The sequence below is a fragment of the Hippoglossus hippoglossus genome, chromosome 23 (assembly GCF_009819705.1).
Source record: "Hippoglossus hippoglossus isolate fHipHip1 chromosome 23, fHipHip1.pri, whole genome shotgun sequence".
Classification (NCBI taxonomy): Eukaryota; Metazoa; Chordata; class Actinopteri; order Pleuronectiformes; family Pleuronectidae; genus Hippoglossus; species Hippoglossus hippoglossus.
The window spans coordinates 17,030,000-17,055,563 of NC_047173.1; the positions used below are offsets into that span (position 1 = coordinate 17,030,000).

Consider the following 25,564-nt stretch of genomic DNA (forward strand, 5'->3'; position numbering starts at 1 on the left):
ACACACACACACACACACACACACACACACAGAGCTTTGAAGGGGAGCTTTGTAAAAACGATGAACGCCGTCTCACACAAACACAAACACAGTGTGACGGCTGTGAGGTCGTGTTGTTGTGTTACACACTAACATCTCTTGTGCAGCTCAGTTAAAACTCTGGACTCCAGATATTCAGCTGTTGTGTGTGTGTGTGTGTGTGTGTGTGTGTGTGTGTTCTATCTTCACCCTCAGCACCGACACAGAGTTACGATCAGATGATGGAGTCATGGTGAGGAAAGTAAAGGCCCCTCTCACCTCCTACACAGGAACTTGAGGCCCACCCTGAAGGAAACAACTGTTTGTGTGGCAGTTATTTTGTGCATCTTTGTGGTCATATTGTGTCTCTTTGTAGCTGTTTTGTGTTGCTTTGGTCCTTATCTCCTCTGTGATGTATTACTCACATGCACTGTACTCCTTCATCATCCTCACTGTGTGTGTTTTTGTGCAGCTGTGAGCAGCAGTTGTGGGCCGACTGACACTGTCGTCTTTGTTCTGCAGAAGAAAATGGTCACACACACACAGACACAGACACACACTCACACTAACAGTGTTGACAGGTTGTGGTTGGGTTTGACTGTTTGGGTATGTTGATGAGGTTGGGTATCTGAGAAGCTGACCCTGCCGCTGCCACTCTTCACTTCCTCCGTGCTCTTCAGCTCGTAGAAATCCACCACAACTTTGTGTGACAGTTTTCTGTAGTTTTATCCTCACACAGTGTTTTACTGTCGCTCTGTACCGAACTCAGACTTCACACAATAACATAATGTGTGAAGGTCTCCTGGCTTTATCTGTGTTTTCCACTCAGAAGGTTTTAAACTACAGACTCATGATAATAATCATAATAATAATAATAAATGAGTTCAGTGTCTCTCAAACTCCGTCTGACTCTGTGGTTGTAAACTTTACAGAATTATCAGAGTCAACAGAGACACACACATGTTATATTCATCTTTTACTTTTGTCATATTCCCTCACACATCATCACTTTGTCTTTAAATGCAAACAACTTCTGCAGCTTTGCACACGTGTCTCTTCACAGTTTGTCATCTCTTCTATTTAGTCTCTTGGCTTATTTGTTCTTTTATATCTACTGATTTACTGTGTGTCACTTACTTACGTGCAGTGTTTAGTACAGTTTGTGTTTATTAAATTCTATTTGAGCTTTCGTCTTATCTGTTTTATTGCTTCTTCGCTCTATGTGCATCTTTCTATCTGTCTGTCTATCCACTAATACTGCTAATAACAAGAAGAAGAAGAAGAAGAAGAAGAAGAAGAAGAATGAGAACTTTTGTAGATGGTCGAAAGGTTCAAGAAACAAAAGAAAAGGGAGAACGAGCAAAGACAGAAAAGAGGAGAGAGATAAATCTGTTTCTCTTTTCTCTCTGTGGGTGTTCGTCATCATCGGTTTCCTCCCAACAGCTGATTCTGACGGAGCTGAGCGAACACAGCCGAACACACCCGAAGCGACGAGTCCGCGCTGAACCACCGGAATCGAACTGACTCCGGATCCGCAGATAGTCACATTTATATCTGATCAAAGTGCACACAGGTCGCATTCACTACGCGGCTGAACAGACGCAGAGAAGATGGCGGCTCTGAGCAGCTGGGAAATGTGTGTTAAATACGCTCTGTTCATCTTTAACTTCGTCTTCTGGGTGAGTTTCAACATTTAATACACCACTTTATATTCTCATTAAATTAGTGTAGTTTATTCAATATGGACATTTATTCTGATTCCGAATTAAAGGACAGCTCGATGTTATTTTAATCTAACTCTTAAGAAATGTTTGCTGTTGAAGGTATTTTGGACTTTAACGAAAGAAACGTTAAATTCAGAGATTCTTCAAAGGAGTTCGGTAACGGAAGCTGTTTGTGTTTGAACGTGATTCTACTGATGAATAACGACGAAACTTTATTGATTTTACATAAACAGCGTCACAGAGCGCGTGGGAATAAAACAACACAGAATAAAACTAATGAGAAATAAAACAGAAATAAAAACCATCTGTTTAAACTAGTTAAAATCAGACATTAAAAGCTTGTGTATAATATGATGCTGTGGAAGGACACGTTAAAATATATTTAAATAACTAGTAATATTAATATCTCTGAATTAAATATCTGTTTCTGTTCTTTTACATTGATGTTGCACTGAATCTGTCAGATTCTTCAGCGGTTCAGAAAACCACCAACAGGGGGCGGTATTCAGCTCATGTTGATTTGTCTTCCTCCTGCTTCGTTATTCTTTTTCATTAAGTTTTAATTTTATTATCATTTTCTAAAGTTTCTCCTTAAATATTCTCTTCAGTCTCCAGCTCCTCCTATGTTCCTGGAGGAAGAGAGGGATGGAGGGAGGAAGAGAGGGATGGAGGGAAGAAGAGAGGGATGGAGGGAGGAAGAGAGGGATGGAGGAAGAGAGGGATGGAGGGAGGAAGAGAGGGATGGAGGAAGAGAGGGATGGAGGGAGGAAGAGAGGGATGGAGGGAGGAAGAGAGGGATGGAGGGAAGAAGAGAGAGAGAGAGATGGAGGGAGGAAGAGAGGGATGGATGGAGGAAGAGAGAGAGAGAGATGGAGGGAGAGAGGGAGGAAGAGAGGGATGGATGGAGGAAGAGAGAGAGAGAGATGGAGGGAGGGAGGGAGGAAGAGAGGGATGGATGGAGGAAGAGAGAGAGAGAGATGGAGGGAGGGAGGGAGGAAGAGAGGGATGGATGGAGGAAGAGAGAGAGAGAGATGGAGGGAGGGAGGGAGGAAGAGAGGGATGGAGGGAGGAAGAGAGGGATGGAGGGAAGAAGAGAGAGAGAGATGGAGGGAGGAAGAGAGGGATGGAGGGAAGAAGAGAGAGAGAGAGATGGAGGGAGGAAGAGAGGGATGGAGGGAGAGAGGGATGGAGGGAGGAAGAGAGGGATGGAGGGAAGAAGAGAGAGAGAGAGATGGAGGGAGGAAGAGAGGGATGGAGGGAGAGAGGGAGGAAGAGAGGGATGGAGGGAGAGAGGGAGGAAGAGAGGGATGGAGGGAGGGAGAGAGGGATGAAGGGAGGAAGAGAGGGATGAAGGGAGGAAGAGAGAGGAAGAGAGGGATGGAGGGAGGAAGAGAGGGATGGAGGGAGGGAGGGAGGGATAAAGGGAGGAAGAGAGAGGAAGAGAGGGATGAAGGGAGGAAGAGAGGGATAAAGGGAGGAAGAGAGGGAGAGAGGAAGAGAGGGATGGAGGGAGGTAGAGAGGGATGGAGGGAGGAAGAGAGAGGAAGAGAGGGATGAAGGGAGGAAGAGAGGGATAAAGGGAGGAAGAGAGGGAGAGAGGAAGAGAGGGATGGAGGGAGGTAGAGAGGGATGGAGGGAGGAAGAGAGGGATGGAGGGAGAGAGGGATGAAGGGAGGAAGAGAGGGATGGAGGGAGGAAGAGGGAGGAAGAGAGGGATGGATGGAGGGAGGGATGGAGGGAGGGATGGAGGGATGGAGGAAGAGAGGGATGGAGGGAGGAAGAGAGGGATGAAGGGATGAAGGGATAGAGGGATAGAGGGAGGGATGGAGGGAGGGATGGATGGAGGTAGAGAGGGATAGAGGGATGAAGGGATAGAGGGATAGAGGGAGGGAGGTAGAGAGGGATAGAGGGATGGAGGGATGAAGGGATGAAGGGATAGAGGGAGGGATGGAGGGATGGAGGGATGGAGGAAGAGAGGGATAGAGGGATAGAGGGATGGAGGTAGAGAGGGATGGAGGAAGAGAGGGATAGAGGGATGGATAGAGGGATGGATGGAGGGATAGAGGGATGGAGGGATGGATGGAGGGATGGAGGTAGAGAGGGATGGATGGATGGAGGGATGGATGGAGGGATAGAGGGATGGAGGGATGGAGGTAGAGAGGGATAGAGGGATGGATAGAGGGATGGATGGAGGGATAGAGGGATGGAGGGATGGATGGAGGGATGGAGGTAGAGAGGGATGGATGGATGGAGGGATGGATGGAGGGATAGAGGGATGGAGGGATGGAGGTAGAGAGGGATAGAGGGATGGATAGAGGGATGGATGGAGGGATAGAGGGATGGAGGGATGGAGGGATGGAGGTAGAGAGGGATGGATGGATAGAGGGATGGATGGAGGGATAGAGGGATGGAGGGATGGAGGTAGAGAGGGATAGAGGGATGGATAGAGGGATGGATGGAGGGATAGAGGGATGGAGGGATGGAGGGATGGAGGTAGAGAGGGATGGAGGGATAGAGGGATGGAGGGATGGAGGTAGAGAGGGATGGATGGATAGAGGGATGGATGGAGGGATAGAGGGATAGAGGGATGGAGGGATGGAGGTAGAGAGGGATAGAGGGATGGATGGAGGGATGGATGGATGGAGGGATGGATGGAGGTAGAGAGATGGATGGAGGTAGAGAGGGATAGAGGGATGGAGGGATGGATGGAGGGATGGAGGTAGAGAGGGATAGAGGGATGGAGGGATGGAGGTAGAGAGATGGAGGGATGGAGGTAGAGAGGGATAGAGGGATGGAGGGATGGATGGAGGGATGGAGGTAGAGAGATGGATGGAGGGATAGAGGGATAGAGGGATGGAGGGATGGAGGTAGAGAGGGATAGAGGGATGGATGGAGGGATAGAGGGATAGAGGGATGGAGGGATGGAGGTAGAGAGGGATGGATGGATAGAGGGATGGATGGAGGGATAGAGGGATAGAGGGATGGAGGGATGGAGGGATGGATGGATGGATGGAGGGATGGAGGTAGAGAGATGGATGGAGGGATAGAGGGATAGAGGGATGGAGGGATGGAGGTAGAGAGGGATAGATGGATAGAGGGATGGATGGAGGGATGGAGGTAGAGAGGGATGGATGGATAGAGGGATGGATGGAGGGATGGAGGTAGAGAGGGATGGAGGGATGGATGGAGGGATAGAGGGATGGATGGAGGGATAGAGGGATAGAGGGATGGAGGGATGGAGGTAGAGAGGGATGGATGGATAGAGGGATGGATGGAGGGATGGAGGTAGAGAGGGATGGATGGATAGAGGGATGGATGGAGGGATGGAGGTAGAGAGGGATGGAGGGATGGATGGAGGGATGGAGGGATGGAGGTAGAGAGGGATGGAGGTAGAGAGATGAGGCTTCAGTAGCTCAGAGACGAATATGATGTGAATGAAGAAGTGAAACAAACTGATCCTGTGATTTCTCTTAGTTTAACAGTTTGATTATTGTTTGATAATCAGGTTGTTCAAAAATCTTATAAACATATTGATAAATATGTTAATAGATAATCTGATAAATACATGAATCATTAGTCTGATTCATATTTTGATGAATAGTTTTACAGATTGATTAATAAACTGATCAGTTAGAGTTTAATCACTTTCAGCTGCGGCTCATCGTCTAAATCAGCAGGTTTTTACTCCTCCTCCTCTTCCTCCTCCCCTTCCTCACCTCCTCCTCCCTCCAGCTGTTCTCTCCACCCCTCCCCTCCCCCCTCACCTGCTCACATTACCAGGTGAGGTGTGGCTCACACACAAAAAGCAGCTGGTTGTGCTGAGTGTCGGTCAGAGGACAGTTTGTCTGTGTTGAATCCTGAGCTCAGCGTCATGGGGGGACTTCAGTGCGTCAAATACCTGCTGTTTGTCTTCAACCTTCTCTTCTGGGTACGTACTCACCTCGCTGACACTGGACTGACGCCGAGGAGGTGACATGAGGAGCTGAGGGGCTGAGGAGGGGACATGAGGAGCTGAGGAGGGGACATGAGGAGCTGAGGAGGGGACATGAGGAGCTGAGGGGCTGAGGAGGGGACATGAGGAGCTGAGGAGGGGACATGAGGAGCTGAGGGGCTGAGGAGGGGACATGAGGAGCTGAGGAGCTGAGGAGGGGACATGAGGAGCTGAGGAGCTGAGGAGGGGACATGAGGAGCTGAGGAGGGGACATGAGGAGCTGAGGAGGGGACATGAGGAGCTGAGGAGGGGACATGAGGAGCTGAGGGGCTGAGGAGGGGACATGAGGAGCTGAGGAGGGGACATGAGGGGCTGAGGAGGGGACATGAGGAGCTGAGGAGGGGACATGAGGAGCTGAGGAGGGGACATGAGGAGCTGAGGAGGGGACATGAGGAGCTGAGGAGGGGACATGAGGAGCTGAGGAGCTGAGGAGGGGACATGAGGAGCTGAGGAGGGGACATGAGGAGAAATCAGTGATTTCACAACAGAAGAGTTTGCAAATGAGTTTAAATGTAAACCCTTCCCTCGGTGTCTGAGCTGAGAGGCAGAATTTCTGCTCTGACTTTAATTAACTCGTGAAAAAAACATGATTTAGATAAAACTTCAACATCCGCTGAAGTTAACTTTCAAACTCTGACTTGAAGTTTCATTTTCCTTCCAAACAGAAGCTGATAAACGCACGAGATTCTCTGATCCACGTCTGAAATGAGAATCATGATTAAAGTGAAATCACCTGTTGAGCTGCAGCGACTCCTCAGGACGTCAGATCCAGACTCGTAGAACCACTTGTTAAACACACATGTTGTTTTCAGACTCGAGTCAAAAGACAAACTTTGCATGTTAAACATTTTCACATAGAATAAAAACCAGTGGTTTTACTTCCTCAAGTGAAAAGTTGCTTGATGGAAAATGATTGTTCCAGAACCTTGAGACACTTTTCCCTCATGTTGGACACAGGAGCACATTTAAGGATCTGAGTGATTTGATGCGTCCTCGCTGCCTCCTGTGTTATTACTGATCTCACCTGTTTACAGCCGCTTGTGCTCTAATGACTGTTTGTGTCTGGAGGCTCAGAGACGATGACCCGTCCCCTCGTTCTAAATCCATCACCTCAGGTTCAGTGAGGTCGTTGCTCTCGGCTCCTGGTTCTCAGACGCGAGGTCACGTCTCCTTTCACGACAGAACTCAGATCAATCAAAGATCCTCTGTGTGACAGAGTGAGAAGCTGCAGGACCTCCTCAGATGATTCATGTGTGTGGTGGTCGAGCAGCTAATGGTTCTGTAGAGTGTGAGGTTAATGAGTGTCGGGGGGGGGATGTTTTCCTCTCAGACGACTCAGTGCTGCCTCTGCACAAACACACGAGTCTCCTGAGAGTGTTTCACTGCATCGTCATCGTCCACCACTCAGTCCTCCTCTTTATCTTCTGTTGACACTCGAGGATGAAAACGACACAATATAGAAAAATACTGAGGGGGGGGGGGGCTCAGCGTCCCCCACCAGGAAGTGGCTGTAACTACAAGGCAAAATGTTTACATAACCAAAACATTCAAACATTTCATTTCATTTTCTAGAGCAACATTTTGACGGTAGCATAGTAAGTGTCTTTATTTTATTCGTGTATTTTTCTCTGCGTTGACAGAAGCTGCAAAAGAGACAGTCACTTCTTAACTTTTGAATTTTCTGCCTCAGTGCAGGTGGGAGCTGAGGTTTGATTCAATATCTTCAAAGTTTTAATTTGGCTCAAAGGAACTGATTTGAGGTCAAAGGTCAAGGTTGTTGTGACCTTTTTATTTATACGGTAATATGAACAATTCCGAGGCCGTCCAAGATAAAGTTTTCTTCTGCACATAATGACGACTGTGGATCTCTCTCTGATTTTAACTGTCTGAACATAGGATATCATTTAATTTCTCCTCCTGCGTCAGTAACCCTGTCTGTTCTGCTGTAGTTGGCAGGTTCTGGAGTCCTGGCTGTGGGTCTGTGGCTGCGGTTTGACACCAGGACGGCAGGACTGTTTGAAGGAGAGGACTCGCCCACCGTCTTCTTCACCGGTGAGTTCTGGTGACAAAGCAAATTTCATTTCCAAAGATCTTAATCATACATGTTTCAACGGTAAATAGAAGCAACGCTGCAGCACAGCCGTCACTGCTCTGGTTTGTAGAGCAGCTTCAGAACAGCTGATCTAGACACGATGTCTAAAGGGCAGTCGACAGGAAGTGCTGCTCTCTGACACCATTAAGGTTTGAGCGGTGTGGTGCTAAGAGCCTGTCAGAGCCTCGGTGCTTTATGAAGCTGTTACCGGTTTGTGGCTGAGACGTGTGATTCTTCAGAGGAGGAACTCAGAGGTAAAGTTTTATTAAAGCATTTAGCAGCTTGTGGAGAAGTGAACCAGATCCATCTTGGTTTTATTGAGACCAGAAAGTAACTATATTTAGATCTGAGTGGTCAAAGGTCAAATGTGGGTCTGATAATATGCGTGTTGACTGCAGCGGCTGGCGGAGGAACACGACCACGCAGGGAATTCCAGGGATGATAAGCCTGTTTGATCAGAGAAGCTGTTTCTTGAGCGACACCTAGTGGAGGTCACGTCTCTTTTAGGACAAGACGGTGAAGGTCTCTAGTTTGATGTGAAGTTTCCAAACAGCAGCAGATGTTCTCCAACTTTTTTAAATGTGTCACCTCATGATGATGGAGGCTGAGGGGGGGGGGGCGCCGAGCTCCAGCAGCAGCAACCTGCCTCCGACTGGACAGAGGTCGACTGAGTCCACTGAGCTCGTCCACACACACACACACACACACACACACACACACAAACACACTGACGTCTTTCTTCTGTGCAGGACAGGGACGTCTTTGTCTCAGAAAGACAGAGCGGCTCCCTCCTCTCCCTTTGTGCTGCTCTTCCATCAAACTGTGAAGTGGGCAGCGAGGCGACAATGGTCTGAAATGACAAACATCTTAATAACAGCTCTGAGAACAGTGGAGGAGGATTTTTCTTTTGGGTGGTGTGGCTGATTTCCTCGTGACATCAGTGCCGTGGTTATTGTTCATGTTTCGTTTATGATTCACGCTCATGAGGCCACAATGACAACGTTGGATCGTTGTGGACGACTTTAAATCACTTTTCTCCCCAGTTGATGTTTAGAAATCCACATAAAATCCTTTTCTGTCTCATGTTCACATTCTAGTTCTGTCACATATCAATTCTAATTTGTCGTATCAAGATGTTGTTGATGAAACGTTGCTGATGCTGCAGGTGTGTACATCCTGATCGCCGCGGGGGCTCTGATGATGGTCGTCGGCTTCCTCGGATGCTGCGGCGCCATCAAGGAGTCGCCGTGCATGCTGGGACTGGTGAGTCATTGTGTCTGTGTCCGAGGGAACGAGACGAGGTGACTCCATCTGGACAATAAGCTTCTGTTCGGTGCAGCTCGTCATTTAGAAGCTTTGATATCAGAAAAGCATCAGAACCTCCTTGTTTTCTTCTTCAGTTCTTCCTCTTCCTGCTCCTCATCTTCGCCGTGGAGGTGGCTGCTGGGACCTGGGGCCTCTCCAACAAAGACCGGGTACAGACACACATGTATTTATCTCAGTGTTGCTGGTGAGTCTGTGATTTTAAACCGTTTGTATTAATGGTTTTCTTTGTGCTTCAGGTGGTGGAGGACGTCACAGAGTTTTATAAACAGACGTATTCCAACTACGTACAAACCAAACAAGAAGCTCTGAAGGAGACGCTGCGTCTCATCCACTTCGGAGTGAGAACAAACCTCAACACATCTTATTCACATCTGAGAACTCTGCTGACTTGGCTCTGTGTCAGAAATCCTCATGTAACGTGACCTGACGTATTTCCCCTTGTGTCCTGATCCCAGTTGAACTGCTGTGGTCCGACTGGGACGGTGATCGCTGCGGCCAAAGACACCTGCCCTGACAAGGAGGGACTCATCGTCACGGTAACGACACATAAAGATGCATTCAAACTGTTTATTGTTGCTCATTTGGGAGTTAATATAACTTCAGGTTTTTATTTCCTACAAGAGGAATGTATGAAGCGTCATTAAAAATCAAAGTGGACGTTTGTCAAAGATGGTTTCTGTCCTTTTAGTTCGTTATCACATTGATAAGTTTGGTTTTAATTATTAAATGAAGTTATTTGATGATATACTCGACCAATCACGAGACTTACTCGTGATTGGTCGAGCACGTCCACACCACAACGTCATCAGCACAAGATGGCCGCCTTCGTATTCCCGATGTTTTGGCTCTATTTCTGGGTCTTGGGAGGAAGTGGAGACGTCGTCCATGTTTATTTCTTTGAGACCGTCTGACCCTTTGTTTAAATGCTGAACAGCAGCTTTTAAAATCATCTTTAGTTGAATTAACGCTACAGAACCTTCAGATATTCAGTGTAAAACTATAAAAACTAAACATTTTACCACAAATCGACTATCCGAACTGTCGCTGGGTTGATTTCCTGCTGCACTGAACTCACGTCTGTCATTTCTCTGCTCTTCGTCAGAGTTGCCCAAACGCCATCGACGAGATGTTCAACACCAAACTGCACATCATCGGTGGAGTCGGCATCGGCATCGGAATCATCATGGTGAGTCTGTGGAAGACGAGAAAACGTATTTACATTATTTGATATTAGGTCTTGTATGTATCACTTCATCATTTCCAATATGAAACAGTTCAAGTTTTCTCGTGTTACTTGGACTCGTGAACTCGATGCTCCTCCGTCTCTCTGCAGATCTTCGGGATGATCTTCAGCATGATGCTCTGCTGCGCCATCAAGAGATCCAGAGACTTCGTCTGAGGAACCAAACGCTCCGTCTGTAACTCGCCTGCTGCTTCACTCAGTTTAATATTCATGATAAAGTTAGTTTCCTGCCGGGGTCCGTACAGGATGACCAGCTGTGACCGTGCGGAGCCTGAGAAACTTAGATTTTTAGATTATATTTGTATTCAAAGTAAAAAGATGTGTTTTTATTCTATGTGATAAATTTAACATCGAGAAACATTGACAGGAAAGAGATGAGATGACTCTGCTGCCCGGAGTCTGTCGGAGTCTGAACTTTGTGACGAGCTCGGCTCTTTTGTTTTGCAGCTAACAGAATTTTACTGTGACTGGTGTTTTATTTTGAAGTTGCACGTTTGAAGCTTGGATTTATTTTTTTAATAAAAGCAGAACTGAGGAGTTTTATAACCACATGTTACTGATGCAGTTTAAATATGTAAGATGCCAAATAAATGAATTAATGTGTTAAACTGAGTCAAATGTTTTTTGTTGTTGTGTAAAGTTCAGACTGAAGATGAGACGAGTCACAGGATCAGAACAAATGTTTTAAATCCTGTTACTTTACAAACTGCTCAGATTTGTAAAAAATGTTTATGCAAATAACAAATCAAATAGTCAGAACCAGCGCAGACGGATGAATCTGAGGGAATCGGCCTGTGGAGCGAAACATGATCTGAACCTCAAGATAAAAGACACCACAAATTCAAAATAAGAGTTTAATGATTGAAGCTCATTTACAAAATACAAGAAATCCATTTAAAAACCAGTTTCACCAGCCTGAGTTAAAAAGACTGACGTCGTAGAAAAGTTTACTGAACTGCTTCAGATCCTCGTTCTGAGGAGTTAAACTTTTATTGTGTTCGAACTGTGTCGACAGTTAATCCACTGAGTTTCAGAAACTGAGAAACTCGCTGAATTAAGTTTGAGTAAGAAAGACTTAAAAAAACAAATTCTGTTCCAACAGTGAGGTTCTGTGTTTAGTCAGTAACTAAAATGCCAACTTCTATTTCCTCTTCACTTCCATAAACAAAAGACTGAAAATAAGTTTTAAGTCACTTGTTGCATCTGAAAAAACAAAAACTTTAAACAGATTTTCATGATCTTACTCATAAAACTCACAATTCCTTTGTTGCATCGGCAACAACCGTCCAATACGACCATTAAAAAAAGAAACTTGTTTAAAACAACAGAAACAAACTCAAAGACACAGTTTGACATCTGGGGGAAGAGGAGAGGTTCAAACAGCACTTTCATGTCAGTGCAGTGTGTGTGTGTGTCTGTCTGTGCAGTGTGTGTGTGTGTTAGTCCTCCCAGGCGAAGTCGTACGGTTGGAAGTCGTCTCTCAGCCGCTGGCAGCTCGCCTCCTCCTCCTCTCGACTCTGTTTACACTCCTTCCAGTCGGCTCGGGTCGGGATGTTCAGCAGCGCCTCGCTCGCCAGAACCTCCCTGTGTGCAGAGAGGGACGTAGTTGTGTAGTAGTTTGTATGAATTCTGGTGCTCGTGATCCACAGGTTGTGAAATATGAAGCTTGAGAGAATAATAAGTTTAATTTACGTCTGAATCACTGGTGAGCGATTGTTTACCTTCCAAACTGCAGAGGAAAGTTTTTCCTGATGCGATAGAAGAGTTTCTCCCCCGAGTCCAACTCCACGTAAAAGTACGGTGTCCCTGGAGGAGCAATCTACACACACACACAAACACACACAGAGAGTCACACACACGCTGCAGGATGTGCACGTTGTGTAGTTGTGTGTTCACTTGTGTACCTGTTTGAGTTCGGTATGTTCAGGAATCTCCATCAGCTCCATCTGCTGCTCCTGAGCCTGGACCGTGAACGCGTCCTTGATGTCGTCGGTGGTGCAGCGGTCCAGCGGCACCGGGACCACCTGAACGACAACAACACAAAAACACGTCACATTGTGTGTTTTGTGTCTATCATCGTTCTGTGTGTTTGTTAGTCTGTTGTTGTCTTACTTCTGTTTTCAATCATTTTGTGCCTCTTAGTTGTTGCTTTACATCTTTGTTGTGTGCTTCTGTTTTCATTTTGCATCTTTGTGGTCGTACTGTGTCCGTGTGTAGATATTTAGCTTTGTGTGTCTGTTTCCTTGCATCCATTTGTGGTCATTTTACTCCTCTCTTTAATTGTTTTGTCCATTTATCACTGTTTTCAATCCCTTTGTGGTCGTTGTGTGTCTCTTAGTTGTTGTTTTGCCTCTGATCATTGTTCTTCCTCCTCCTGATTCCATCTGTGGTCATTTTACTTCTCTCTTCAGTCATTTTGTGTCTCTTTAATGTTGTTTGACATCTTTTTGTGGTCGTTGTGCGTCTGTTTATCATCATTTGTGTCTTAACTGAGCTCTGCGACTTTAAGACGTATAAACATTAACAGTTCAGATATAAAAGATGACGTCACCTCGGACTAAAACATGGATTTAGTGTTTCCTACCTGCAGCTGCAGGTGCTGGCTCCGGTAGTTCCTCTCGAACACGACGCAGCGCTCGCCTTTGCTCTTGTAGAAACTCGTCAGGGCCGACTTGTACTTCTCCATCTCCTCCACCACCTCAGAGCTCAGCTCCACCACAGACTGGTAGTGACCGATGGGCAGGATCAGGACGTGGTGGGGGGTCAGGCCGCCTTTGGCCACAGCCAAGTAACACTGCAAACACAATCATAACTTTTTATAGACACAAAATACTGGAAACCCACTGATGCACATTAAGTTAAGTCACAAAGTGCAGAACTTATTAACCTAGAAGCTACACAGCAGCGTTCTGTGTTCATGTGGATGTGTTTGTGTTTCTCCTCCTGAACTCACATGTGACCCGATGCTGATGACCAGATGTTTCTCCACCTGAGGACTCGCCAAACAGAACCAGCAGGGACCAGTGGGCTGAGCTGCACACGACAAACACAAGAAGAAGATGAAAGTCTCTGGAGGAGCCGCGGCAGGTTTTCTCTTCTTGATTTCAGCTGGTTGGACTCACGGTGGCGTCTCGGCTGTTGGTGTCCGTCTCCATCGTGCTGCTGCCCTCGTCCTCGTCCGTCCCCGTCCAGATGTCGTTTCCTGCCGCGGCCCCGATGAGGCCCCCCCTGGTTCTTGCTCAGGTCAAAGAAGAACTGGGGGGCCGGCTCCTGGACACACGACAGGAAGTACAGATACAGGGATGAGTTTTCAAAATAAAAAGACATACAGAAAAGAGAAGGCTGTAGGGTCGATATGAACACATCAAAGAGCTGCTGTGCATTTTGAAATCTTTTAAATGAGGAATTCTTTAAACTAAACCTAAAATCGAATTTTCTTTATTGTGCGAGGCCCGTCTCTTTTTTTGGCTGAGAACAATGTGTCCACACAAACGCACACACACAGACACACACTGTACCTCCTCCTCGGAGACGCTGAAGCCCGTCTTCAACGTCTCCGTCTTGTCTTTCGTGGCGCGTCTGTACGGGTTTTCTGTCACATCCTTCGGCTGCTTCACCATCTCTGATGGATCCATGCTCTTCATGGGGACTATGTTGAAGGCGTAAAGATACTGAAGACACACACAAACACACACACAGTCACACACACAAACACAGTTTTAAAGTCTGACACACAAACATATTAATGGTGCAACAAGAACAAAAGCTAATATTACTGTATTTAACACACACCTTCTTTTTGGCAGGGTTGTTGGCGGTTGCCAGGGCGATGAAGCGGCTGACGTGCTGAGCGTTCTCCTGGAGAATGAGGTGATTCCTGAGGACACAGACACAGAGTGGGACACAGGACGATCAGTCAGGACGTGTCAACCACGGAGATCTCAGGTTTATTGTCATTATCTGATTAAATGTCCTCCAGACGATGAATTAAAAAACCTGAGGAGCACAATAAACATTGTGTTTGACGTTAATCCAGTTTACCTGTATGGGAGTCGCTCGTAGTGAGCGCCCTCTAGTGCAGCAAAGTGGTACCGCGGCTTCAGCTTGTCTGCGAGGTTTGCGACGGAGCTGCTTCCACAGAACTTTGTGTTCACTTCCTGCAACAGAGACGCAACAAAACAACCAAAACTTCATTCTATGAACAAAACAAGACCAGATCCATCTAAACAGCTGCTCTGGAGCTTTCAGGCACTTCACACATCTTCCTCTGCAGATGACTCTCACACAATGTAGACGTGTAAAGTTCAGTAAAAACTAAAGTTCTTTAAAAAAAAAATTAAAGTAGGTTTAAGACTCTTGATTTTGAAAAAGTCAACTCTGATCAAATCCCTTAGATGCAGCTTTCATCCAATCAGAGATCAATTAACATTCTGGACGTGAATTCCTCGTTACCGGGTTGTTAGCGTAGTGCCACACCCCTCGCGGCCACTGTGACGTCAGCAGGATGTCGACGCCTCTGAACTTGGAGCTGCTGGTCAGCGGCGCCACGAGGGCCGACAGGTCTTTGGCGGTGAAGCAGTGAGCCGGGGCCGGTTCCTGGGGGGCCTCCCGACCGCTGACGTAGGCTATTTGTAGTCCGGACACGCCCGTGAACACGCCACGCCGACCTGAGACGCACAGCGATGCATAATGTTGGAACACAGAAACTTTAAATGGACAAATCAAAACATTCCAGTTTTAGCAGAAAACTAAACTGTCTTGTACGTATTATTTCTTTCAGGTTTTAAATAAATGATCAGGAGTTTGATTGAAGTGTTTTTTGATTGATTGATTGTTGTATCTCATTGGAAACCTCTGACACACAAAGACAGAGAGGAAAAGACGTAAATAAGCGAAATATAGATGGAAAATTCTGGACTTTTCAACTTGACGTGTTTCTCACGACTGTGACGGATTTTAAATCCTCCACAACAGCCACATTCATGTAAACTACACTGAAATGTCCCTTTAATGTTTCCCCTCCACTGTTTGACTCTCAGGGACCTGGGACGTCCGTCACGTGCACAGACTCTCACCCAGATACGTGATGTTTTCAGCCAGCTCACAGCCGTCGGCGCCGGGGAACTTCTTCGCCGTCTCCTGACTCGCTGCTCCCAGGACGTAGGTGTGGATCGGAGCTGAGGGCGAACGACACACAGAGATTAAAGAAACTGAGAATCAGTGGAATCTAAACTGTATCAGCCTGTTTTTAACTGTTTCACTGACTCTACATGTGACAGAGACGCTGGAATTTACTTTTCTTAGTGTTTATTTTAGCATGTATTTAACCCTATGGTCACATGACTCAGGCTACATGGTACCGCAACATAACCTTTAATAAATACAAATAGCATTAAGTAATCTTATTTATCAGTTTCTGTCTCACCCATAGAAAATGATATCTCACTGAAACACATATTTCACCAATAAACTAAATCAATAACTGTTTTCCAGTGATGATCAGGCAAATTTTTCCTCTATCACAGGTCAACAGAGACTCATTATTAATGTCTCTGACAGAAGACATGCATAATCTAACAGCGCCCCCATGTGGCCACACTTTACAGGGTTGACAGCATGTGCAGTAGAACCTGTCAGTGGTGAACCAGCTGTTGGATCCAGATGTTTGTACCTTTCTTGGCTCCGGTTTTGTAAAGCTGCCACTCGGCCTCGGCCTCTGGTGTCGTTCCGAAAAACTCTCCGACGCACAACAACAGCTGTGGGAAAATAAAATTCAGAATTTATTATTATTTGAATAATCAGTTTTACTATTACTTTTCATTAACCTGCAGATATCTTCTTGATTCATTGGTTGAATCTTTAGTTTATTTAAGTCCAGGAAATAGAGAAAAGTGACACTTAAAAATAAATTAAGATTGTTAAGATAAAAAGCTGAAAAACGTTTGATTTTTGAATGAAAAATGTCGTAAATATGAGTCAGTCGACTAATTGGTTAATTAACAGTTTGAGCACTTCCTGTACAAACTGTTGTTTATAGAAAATCATTAAACTTTCTTTTGTACAGAAACATTTGAACCTGTAAAAACCTTTGAAGCAGAAACGTCTGAGGCTCAAAGGATAAAACAAAGTTCACATATTTCATGAAGTTAATCACAAAAGTAAAACCATGCAGCAGTCTGCACGACTTCACAATAAAACACAAGAGAATGGATCATCAACATCAGTGTGTGAATCTCGAGACGTTTCAGAATAAAACCCTCACATCGAACTGTCCCGTTTTCTTCTGGATGCTCTGAACTCGACTGAAGACTGCGTTCAGCTGCCCCCCCACGTCTCCACAGGCCAAACTGCAAACACACACACACACACACGGTTTAATGCACATTTCACATCAACACAACAACGGACAACAACAACAGGGACCCGGTCACTGTGCACAGACGCACTGGAACCAGCAGGGCTCCCGGTAAAGTCCCGGTAAAGTCCCGTTACACGCGCGGGACTCACACTCGGGTCGGTTTCTCCTCCATGTTTCTGAGCAGCTTCACGCGAACGATGCAGATGTTTGGATTTTAGCAGCTTCAATGTTCCGTACGTCACTAAAAAGGGTCCGGGTGGAAAAAACAGAGGGAACCGATGTTGTCTTTAAAAAGAAAATCAGGCGTTGTTGAGCTAAAATGTTTTTTATATTTAAATCTGTTTGATTTATAAAATTTCAACATTCAATTTAAAAGGTCAAACTTTCAGTATTTAAGTTACTTTAAAGAAATAAATACTTAAATATTACTAATTGTTGCCCGGACGGATTCTTAGAGCGGACAGACTGGTTGCCAGGTTGGACTCCTTCACGCAAACCGAATAAGCAGCTTTTATTATATTTATTCTTAGAACAATTTTCTTCACAAAAGGATCAAATTAAAATAAACAACAGTAAATAGTGATAGTGAGAAAAAGTTTTACAATAAAGACGAATAATTACATCGCAGCTCAAGGTCTCCTTAGAGCTTTCAACCACATCCTCGTCTTCTCAGTTTTAAATTGTGCTGCATGAAAAACATATAAATAAATCAAATTCATTTGAAAATCCAGCTGAAAATCAGATAGATTACATGTTTAATACACATTAAGATAGGATACGTGTAGATCATGTATATATACTGTATAAATAACTGAAATAAAGTTCATTAAACAAATGTATGAATAGATTCTAACAACATTTTATGTGTCATATGCATCATTCACATTAAAATAAATAGAAATACAGTTGAAAAGTCAAAATCTTCAGGTTCCAGCTTCTTACATTTGAACATGTCTTTGCTATACATGAATATCGTTGTTTTTCTTATTGATTCGAAGAAACAGTTTGTAACATAATGGAAATCTCTCTATTATGAGTCACTATTAGTGATTATGTTTTCTTTAATAAACACTGATATAGATTTGGTTTCCCAGTGTCGACAGCAGAAGCCGGGAGCAGTTCGCGGATGTGCAGCCGGACCTGGCAGCCCGCTCCGGGCCCTGGGCCGCTCAGCCTCCATCCTGGTACTTTGTTCATCACTCAAGTCCCCGGACCCAAAACAGGAAGTAAGTACGAGAATCTAAAGTTAAATTCCGCTTGTGTTCGGTGGAGGCAGCGGCGGAAGCTGCGGGCGCGGAGAACCCGCCGCCAAAACGCAGCCAGACCGCGGCAGAAGTGCGTGAAAACCCCGCAACGGACGCGACAAGCTCCAGCGGCTCGAGTTAAACATGGCGCCGGAGAGTTTTCTTCATTTAGCGGCGCGGCTAGCTGCATGCTAACAGCTAGCATCGGCTCCCGGCGCCTGTTCGGCTGCGTCAAACTCGATTTAACACGAAAACACGCGCGGTTCGATTCCCACTGACTGTTAGAGATATAGAGTTAGAACCGTCAATCACAAACACACACTTAATGTGTGAGTCCGAGCTGGATCCGGTTCACACACACACACACACACACACAAACATGGGGCTCGAACCAAACCCGGTTCAGAAACGGGTCGATTTAACAACAAGAGGGGAATCGAACACGGAGCAGGACAGGAGATGTGATGTGATGAGATGTGATGTGGAGCAGATTGAACATGTGGTTCCACAGGAGAGGAACTCAGTTATTAGATCTGTTTCCATTCATCACATGGAGAAACGACAGGAGCTCGTTTCACTGCTCACGAACTTCTTCAGGCTCCTGATGTTCACATGTTTACACGTGATTCCATTCAAAGTGACTCAATCTTCAGACTGAACCACTTTGAATGGAACACGTTTGAATTCCAGTGGATTCTAGTTGTGTGTGAGAGAAACAAACATGATAACGATCCTATAACAAGTGATTTTATTCATTTAAAGCTGATTTGATTTGAAACAAACACTGGAACACAAGTCTGTTTATTCCTGATCAGTTCTGATGAAACATGGTTTTGTTTTGATCAAATCATCTTTAAATTAATCAAATCAACTGATGATTCATCACAAACTCTTTTCATTTCACGTCCATGTTTTAGTTCACATTCATTTTCATTCCCTTCATTTCCATCTGTTCCTTTCAGTTTCTTTCACTATTCATTATTATTAGTCTTGTTGATGCCAAACTATAAACACACAACTAATATCCACTTGTGTTAAAACCTATTAGAAACTGTCCAACAAGCACAACAAACTTTATTATCGTCTCATCGTCATAAGTAGTGTGAACAAGTTTGGGCAAGTTTAAAGTATAAACTGACAAAATGTAAATGAATTTTAGTTCAGTCCTCGTCCAACAGGAAGGTTTTTCTGTTCGACCGCTGATGTTCTATAAAATATAAAATATAATCATGTGTATTTTGTATAAGTGTGGAAATAAACATCTTCACAGTCATCTGGATATTTCAGAGTGATGATTTATTTCTTACGTCTCCAGGTTAGTGTGTCGCCTGCAGACTCGTATCATAAGAAATGTTATTGAGTCTTGACAATTTACAGTTTGTCCACAAACTTTTTTATAAATAACTATAAATGAAAAGTGTTTTAAACACAAATACAACCAAATATACCATTGTTATATAATTAATACATATTTTTAATAATAGTTATTTGCAGCCTTCATCACAGTTAACGCAATAATCATGACAATTATTTATTATAAAATATCCCATAATTTCTATATATGAATGCCTCATGTACAATTTGTGTATTTCACACTTTGGTCTGTTCTCAAACTAATTTGCAGCAAAATGACGATATATGATTCACAGAGTGGAGCTGAAATGATTAGTTGATTAATTGATGAGGTAGAAAATTACCTAGTCAACGATTCTTCTTCGACAATGAAATGTTCAGGTGTTTATGACGCGCTGTGACAGTAACAACACAAACCTGAGACTGTGACAGAGCAGTGTGTGTGTGAGTTTAATCAGTGTGTGTGTGTGTCTGTGTCTGTGTGTGTGTGTGTTTTATCTGTGAGCAGCTGCAGGATGAGTTCGGCTGCAGACGACGACGACGACGCTGCAACGTTAGAAACCGTCAAGTCCGTCACTCTCACTCAGGACAGTGATGGAAGCATCATACTGCACTGTCCTGCCAATGGTGGGTCCACACAGACACACACACACACACTAAATACAAAAAATTGTATTCACTGTGATCATCTGATAGTGAAGAATGTGTTAACTTGCATTTGTGTGTGTCATTTTGTGTGTGTGTGTGTAGATGAGGACTCGGAGCCCCTTGAGAAGAAGCTGCGTCTCTCCACAGAAGAACAGGACGACGCAGGCGTACCTCAGTTTTCTGTCGTCACGTTACCGAGTGAGACAAACAACTTCTGAACTGAACCAGCAGAACCTGATCGATTTATCAGTTTATGGTTAAACTGTCAAATATCAAACCTCAGATACATTTCTTTGTTGTAAGGGTTCGATAACGCCACCTTAGGAATCATTGATTATTTTTTAAGGCATATTTATATATTTGTTGACATTGGAATCAGAAAGTTTTATGCTAATAAATCTTTGCTGAGTCGACACCAGATATTTGTCTCTGGAGCTGAAACACGTTTTCCTCGGTCGTCTCCACAGTTTCGGAGAACGACGAAGGCTTCGAGGTGACGATGACGGCCACGGCAGACAGTGACCTCACGGAGGAGGGCGTCGCTCAGATCCAGGTAGAGTTCAAACCTCTTTCCTTCTTCTGCGTCTATGTCTCTCTGGGACGGGAGGACGTTTAATCCGCAGAATAGAAACTTCTAACGTCTACTTTGGGTCAATGGAGACGCTTTCGCTTCACTTTTTAGAGTCGTCAAGTCTCTGGTTTTGACAGATTTCTCTGCGTTTGTTCAGATTTTGCAGGAGGACGATGACTCTCTCTTGTCCAATCAGAAGGCAGAGGTGTCCCCTGTCAGTCAAGCCTGGTTCACAACAAAAGAAGACAAAGACACGTTGGCCAACAAAGGTTCGTTTCCACTTCTGATTAGAGAAGACGTGTCAGTTTTAAATCTGTGTGGTTTTAGTTTTGGAGATATCGTTAAAAAACCTACAGTTGAAACTGAGAACAAAACAAATGAATGAACAAACTTTCTTGTGAAGGACTTTTTCAACATGTTCTCCTCTTCAGGTCACAAGTGGAAACAGGGCATGTGGTCCAAAGAGGAGATCGACCTCCTGATGAGCAACATCGACCGATATGTGAAGGTACGCTACTTCCTGTCTGTGTTTTATGTTTTGTTCTGTCCGTGTGACACGTGTTTGTTTGACTGGAGTTTGTGTGTTTGTGTGTTTCAGGACCGAGGCATCGAAGACCCGGCCGAGATCATTTTCGAGATGTCCAAAGAGGAGAGGAAGGACTTCTACCGCTCGGTGGCGTTGGGGTTAAACAGGCCGCTGTTCGCCGTCTACAGGCGAGTTCTGCGGATGTACGACAACCGCAACCACGTCGGCAAGTGAGTGGACCAGGAGAAAAGACACAGAAACCCCCATCCTGACCCTTAAGATATAAGAGTGTTAATTTTAATGTTTTTTTTTGAAGGTATACTCCTGATGAGATAGAGAAGCTGAAATCGTGAGTGAAATCTTTGTGTTTATTTTAACATTTGAATAAAGAAATAAAAGAATCACACGTTAGTTTTTGTTGTGTGTGTTTATCTGACGTGTTCAGGTTGAGGCAGAAACACGGGAACGACTGGGCGACAATCGGAGCAGCTCTGGGTCGCAGCGCTTCTTCTGTCAAAGACCGCTGCCGACTAATGAAGGACACATGCAACACAGGTGGGTGGGTGTTTTACCGGGGGGGGGTGTTACAGTCTATGATTCATCTGTTGGTCAGTTTCTGTGTGAATCTGCAGAAACATTTTATGTATTTATAATCTTTTTCAAACAGGTAAATGGAGCGAGGAGGAGGAACGGCGTCTCGCCGAGGTTGTGTACGAGATGGCGGGCGTGACGCCGGGGTCGGCGGTCACAGGGGGCGTGTCCTGGGCGTCGGTCGCCGATCAAGTCCGCACTCGCTCAGAGAAGCAGTGCAGGTCGAAATGGCTGAATTACCTGAACTGGAAACACAGTGGAGGGACGGAGTGGGCGAAGGAGGACGACCTGAACCTCGTGCGCAGGTACGTCGTGTTTGTGTTGAAGTGTGAACTCACACGAGTATAAACCACACGTGTCTGTAAACGTGAAACGACATGTGGCAGGATATCGGAGCTGGAGGTGGAGGACGAGAACGAAATCAAGTGGGAGGATCTGGCAGGCGGGTGGAGCAGCGTCCGGTCGCCTCAGTGGCTGCGATCGAAGTGGTGGAGCATCAAGAGACAAGTGGCCAATCACAAGGACATCCCCTTCATAGGTGAACACACACACACACACACACACACACACACACACACACACACACACACACACACACACTTTCTCCCAAGTCAGGGCCCATAAAGGCCTTTGGTCTGATTGAGTTGAATCCTAATAGATTTAAAACTTTACTCTTTGAGAATGATTTATTATTATTAATGTTATAATGAACAACAGAAAACGTGTGTGTGTGTGTGTGTGTGTGTGTGTGTGTGTGTGTGTGTGTGTGTGTGTGTGTGTGTGTGTGTGTGTGTGTGTGTGTGTGTGTGTGTGTGTGTGTGTGTGTGTGTGTGTGTGTGTGTGTGTGTGTGTGTGTCAGTCCTACTGAAGGGCCTCCAGGAGGTGATGGAGTCGTCACAACAGACAGGATCCGGACCGGGGAGTCCCTCCTCCTCCTCTTCCTCCTCGCTCCAGATCCGCCTCACCCGATTGGATGAGAGCGGCAGCAGCCCCGCCCCCAGCTCTGTGGCGGCGCTGCAGATTCCCGTCCAGATCCCGTTGCAGATCACACATCTGGGTGAGACTCACCGCAACATCTGTCTTGTTTTGATCCAACAGTAAAAACGGTTTCACAGACTTCATGTCAGCTGTAGTTTTATGATCAGAATAACAACAATTATAGAAATAACAGAATCATCTGCAGATGTTCGTTGCTGACGGAGTTTTGTTTGTTTCTCTTTCAGCTGCAGATTCCTCAGCGACAGCCAGCGACAGTGAAACCATCACCCTGAACACAGGAGCCCTGCAGACCTTCGAGATCCTGCCTGTAAGATCTTTGTCTCTGTGGACACCAGACGGTACATTAACCTCTGACTGACTCTTCTTCGTCCTCACTCCTCCTCCTCCTCTCTCCCTTCAGTCGTTCCACCTGCAGCCCACCGGCACCCCGGGGACCTACTACCTCCAGACAACGTCCAATCAGGGCCTGCCGCTCAGCCTCTCCACCGGCCAGGGCCTCCCACTCAGTTTGTCCGGTAACGGCACTGTTACCTTGACGACCGGCTCGTCTCCGTCGCCACACGAACACATCATCCTTCACAGCCTGTCGGTCAGTTTGAAAGAGTCGCTTTAAAAAAATATTCAGTTCCCACCTGGGGCCCCTGAATCCTGGGGCCCCTGAATCCTGGTGCCCCTGAATCCTCGGGCCCCTGAATCCTCGGCCCCTGAATCCTGGGGCCCCTGAATCCTGGTGCCCCTGAATCCTCGGGCCCCTGAATCCTCGGCCCCTGAATCCTGGGGCCCCTGAATGCTGGGGCCCCTGAATCCTCGGCCCCTGAATCCTGGGGCCCCTGAATCCTCGGGCCCCTGAATCCTCGGGCCCCTGAATCCTTGGGCCCCTGAATCCTTGGGCCCCTGAATCCTCGGGCCCCTGAATCCTGGGGCCCCTGAATCCTCGGGCCCCCGGGTCTGTATTTTAGTTATTTACAGATATAAACCTGTTCTTGTATTTTCCCTCCTCAGACGGACGGCCTCTGCTCCAGCGACGGTGTCATCATCCAGACGGTCACCTCTGACCCCGCCTCCTCCGACCCTCTCGGCCAATCACAGCTGGTCGTGGAGACGGAGGGGCAGGGCCAGGAAAATCCCCTCGACGCCACGTGTCTCCTGGAGAGTTCAGAGAGCGTTGTCACGGAAACACAGGAGCCAATGACAGACGGCTTCACTGACAAGGTTTGTGATATAGAACATTCGTGTTGGAGGAGGTTTGAGAATCGTTCTGGTTTAACTGGGATTGTGTTTCAGGAGATGAGCTCCCCCTCTGGTGAGGGTCCAGTGGTGCATTCTGGGATAACATCTGGCAGCTCTGTGCTGATTGTGTCAGCTCCCAACATCAGCAGCACTTTGACAGGTCACACACACACAGACACACACACACAGACACAGACACAGACACACAGACACACACACACACACACACACACACACCTTTGCATTTTAACAGCAAATGAACTCAACATTGTTTTATGGATGTTTCCTCAGATCCAATCTTGGAGAACCAGGAAGGTTCAGACTGATCTGAACCTTCATCACGACACAAGATGATTTAAATGGACTGAAGGAGGCTGACGACAAAAACAACAACAACAACAACGACGGCAGCGCTCTGCTCGTGGAACTGAGAGTTGAAGTCTGACTCGTCCCTGGTCTGAACCAGGATGTGAACAAAAAGAAACAGACTTCTGAATCTGCCTGAAGCTTCATGTGTTTGAAGCTTCGGTTTGAAACCCCTGGAAGAAATGTGAACGCAGCGCTCGTCTCGCCCGCGGCCGTCAGCGGCGTCCTCACCGCTCTACAGTGCCAAAGAGACTCTAAAGGCTGTGATGGAAACACGGGCGTTTTCATTAGGACAACCTTTTTAAAAAAAAACTGAAATCATGAAGAGGAAATATTCAGAGGTAAATGGAATGAAAAATAAATCCTGTCCGGAGCAATGTGCTTGTTTTTTAAAGAGGATCTCTTGGTTTATTTTTCTGCTGCTACTCATTTTACTTAACTCAGTGTGAAAAAATATGTTTTCAGAAACCAGAGTTTATCTCCAATATTCAGCAGGAAACTTTTAGAACATGATGAATTCTGAACAGTTTGGTGGATTTGTTACAGCAGCAGGTCGCCTGGTCCAGGAAGCAGAGGATCATGGGTAATGTGCAGCGTCCAGTTGTGTTTCAGTCAAACACATTGATACTGTTTTTTTTACACATGAAAATCACGTCATCGCTCAGACAGTTAATCACCACATGTGGCTGCAGGGGGCGCTGTTGCTCATTAAGTTACATTGTTGCTCCAAGTAAAAGTTTAAATATTGTCTGAAAATAAAAAAGTTAAAGTCCAGAATTCTAAATGTTCCTCTAGTAAAGAAAAAGCTAAATATACGTATTAAAAGTAAAAGTGTTCATTATTCAGAAACACTTGTTATTTTTATATATAATAAAACATTTTACAGTTGGATATTATAATATTTTAGTATTAATTAACTTTATCCGTCAGATAAAGGTAGTAAGAGCAAAAATAACAATCTCTGTAAAACCTTGAGAAGTTGAAGAAGAGATAAAGTGAAAGAGTCCTTCAGGTTACATAATTATTTATTCCATAAAATAATTAAATAAAAAAGAAAAGAGAAACACGTGGCATTAACAATCCTAAAGTCGTGGCGAGGTCGGCTTCATGTTCCTGCGACGTCAGTTTAAAGCTTCATCGCAGATCAGCTGAAAACGAAGCTGTTCACGGTTTAAACAGAAGAAACAAGCTACAGGTTATTTTTATACTTTTTCTTTTACCGTCAACAAATCTCATGAAAACACAGAAACCAAACATGAGCTGATCAGACGAGTCATGAAGAGA

The 25,564-nt window shown here is 45.4% G+C and overlaps 3 protein-coding genes across 7 annotated transcripts; 2 read left to right on the forward strand and 1 right to left on the reverse strand.

Annotated features, from left to right (window-relative positions):
• The first annotated feature begins 1,487 nt into the window (after nt 1-1,487).
• On the forward strand, nt 1,488-11,002 carry LOC117757049 (CD9 antigen-like). Of its 2 annotated transcripts, none has more exons than XM_034577790.1 (8): nt 1,488-1,697; nt 7,683-7,785; nt 8,991-9,088; nt 9,226-9,300; nt 9,388-9,489; nt 9,607-9,687; nt 10,254-10,337; nt 10,485-11,002. In XM_034577790.1, exons 1-8 carry the CDS (start codon nt 1,629-1,631, stop codon nt 10,548-10,550), a joined length of 678 nt encoding a protein of 225 aa, XP_034433681.1. In that variant the 5' UTR covers nt 1,488-1,628; the 3' UTR covers nt 10,551-11,002. The 2 variants fall into 2 exon arrangements, with proteins under 2 accessions (XP_034433681.1, XP_034433682.1); XM_034577791.1 differs by lacking the exon at nt 1,488-1,697 and adding an exon at nt 5,480-5,670.
• A 371-nt stretch (nt 11,003-11,373) lies between these two features.
• cwf19l1 (CWF19 like cell cycle control factor 1) lies at nt 11,374-17,024 on the reverse strand. Of its 2 annotated transcripts, XR_004613019.1 has the most exons (15): nt 16,902-17,024; nt 16,657-16,741; nt 16,066-16,150; nt 15,470-15,571; nt 14,847-15,061; nt 14,436-14,551; nt 14,187-14,271; nt 13,913-14,065; nt 13,517-13,664; nt 13,348-13,427; nt 12,979-13,188; nt 12,299-12,418; nt 12,116-12,213; nt 11,534-11,978; nt 11,374-11,484 (listed from the first exon to the last, which is right to left on the reverse strand). XR_004613019.1 is itself a non-coding variant. In XM_034577748.1 (14 exons), exons 1-14 carry the CDS (start codon nt 16,922-16,924, stop codon nt 11,834-11,836), a joined length of 1,665 nt encoding a protein of 554 aa, XP_034433639.1. In that variant the 5' UTR covers nt 16,925-17,024; the 3' UTR covers nt 11,380-11,833. The 2 variants fall into 2 exon arrangements, 1 of the variants encoding a protein (XP_034433639.1); XM_034577748.1 differs by having other exon boundaries at nt 11,380-11,978.
• Nucleotides 17,025-17,852: 828 nt separating this feature from the next.
• dmtf1 (cyclin D binding myb-like transcription factor 1) lies at nt 17,853-24,475 on the forward strand. 3 transcript variants are annotated; one of them, XM_034577740.1, is made up of 18 exons: nt 17,853-17,978; nt 19,858-19,976; nt 20,100-20,195; nt 20,465-20,550; nt 20,726-20,837; nt 21,000-21,076; nt 21,167-21,324; nt 21,411-21,443; nt 21,540-21,649; nt 21,762-21,990; nt 22,072-22,223; nt 22,545-22,742; nt 22,909-22,991; nt 23,085-23,162; nt 23,193-23,273; nt 23,687-23,896; nt 23,969-24,074; nt 24,206-24,475. In XM_034577740.1, exons 2-18 carry the CDS (start codon nt 19,865-19,867, stop codon nt 24,238-24,240), a joined length of 1,956 nt encoding a protein of 651 aa, XP_034433631.1. In that variant the 5' UTR covers nt 17,853-17,978; nt 19,858-19,864; the 3' UTR covers nt 24,241-24,475. The 3 variants fall into 3 exon arrangements, with proteins under 3 accessions (XP_034433631.1, XP_034433629.1, XP_034433630.1); XM_034577738.1 differs by having other exon boundaries at nt 23,085-23,273; XM_034577739.1 differs by lacking the exon at nt 17,853-17,978 and adding an exon at nt 18,065-18,087 and having other exon boundaries at nt 23,085-23,273.
• Nucleotides 24,476-25,564: the final 1,089 nt, after the last annotated feature.

Excerpts from the sequence above, each read along its gene's own strand:
- LOC117757049 (XM_034577790.1), top strand. The coding sequence starts at position 1,629 with ATGGCGGCTCTGAGCAGCTGGGAAATGTGTGTTAAATACGCTCTGTTC. Across the intron at positions 7,786-8,990 it reads GCCCACCGTCTTCTTCACCG|GTGTGTACATCCTGATCGCC; the intron begins GTGAGTTCTGGT and ends CTGATGCTGCAG. Across the intron at positions 9,089-9,225 it reads CGCCGTGCATGCTGGGACTG|TTCTTCCTCTTCCTGCTCCT; the intron begins GTGAGTCATTGT and ends TTTCTTCTTCAG.
- dmtf1 (XM_034577738.1), top strand. The coding sequence starts at position 19,865 with ATGAGTTCGGCTGCAGACGACGACGACGACGCTGCAACGTTAGAAACC. Across the intron at positions 22,992-23,084 it reads AGACCTTCGAGATCCTGCCT|TCGTTCCACCTGCAGCCCAC; the intron begins GTAAGATCTTTG and ends CTCTCCCTTCAG. Across the intron at positions 23,897-23,968 it reads CAGACGGCTTCACTGACAAG|GAGATGAGCTCCCCCTCTGG; the intron begins GTTTGTGATATA and ends ATTGTGTTTCAG.
- cwf19l1 (XM_034577748.1), bottom strand. The coding sequence starts at position 16,924 with ATGGAGGAGAAACCGACCCGAGT. Across the intron at positions 16,151-16,656 it reads AGAAAACGGGACAGTTCGAT|CTGTTGTTGTGCGTCGGAGA; the intron begins GTGAGGGTTTTA and ends ATTTTCCCACAG. Across the intron at positions 13,428-13,516 it reads CCAACAGCCGAGACGCCACC|CTCAGCCCACTGGTCCCTGC; the intron begins GTGAGTCCAACC and ends TGTCGTGTGCAG.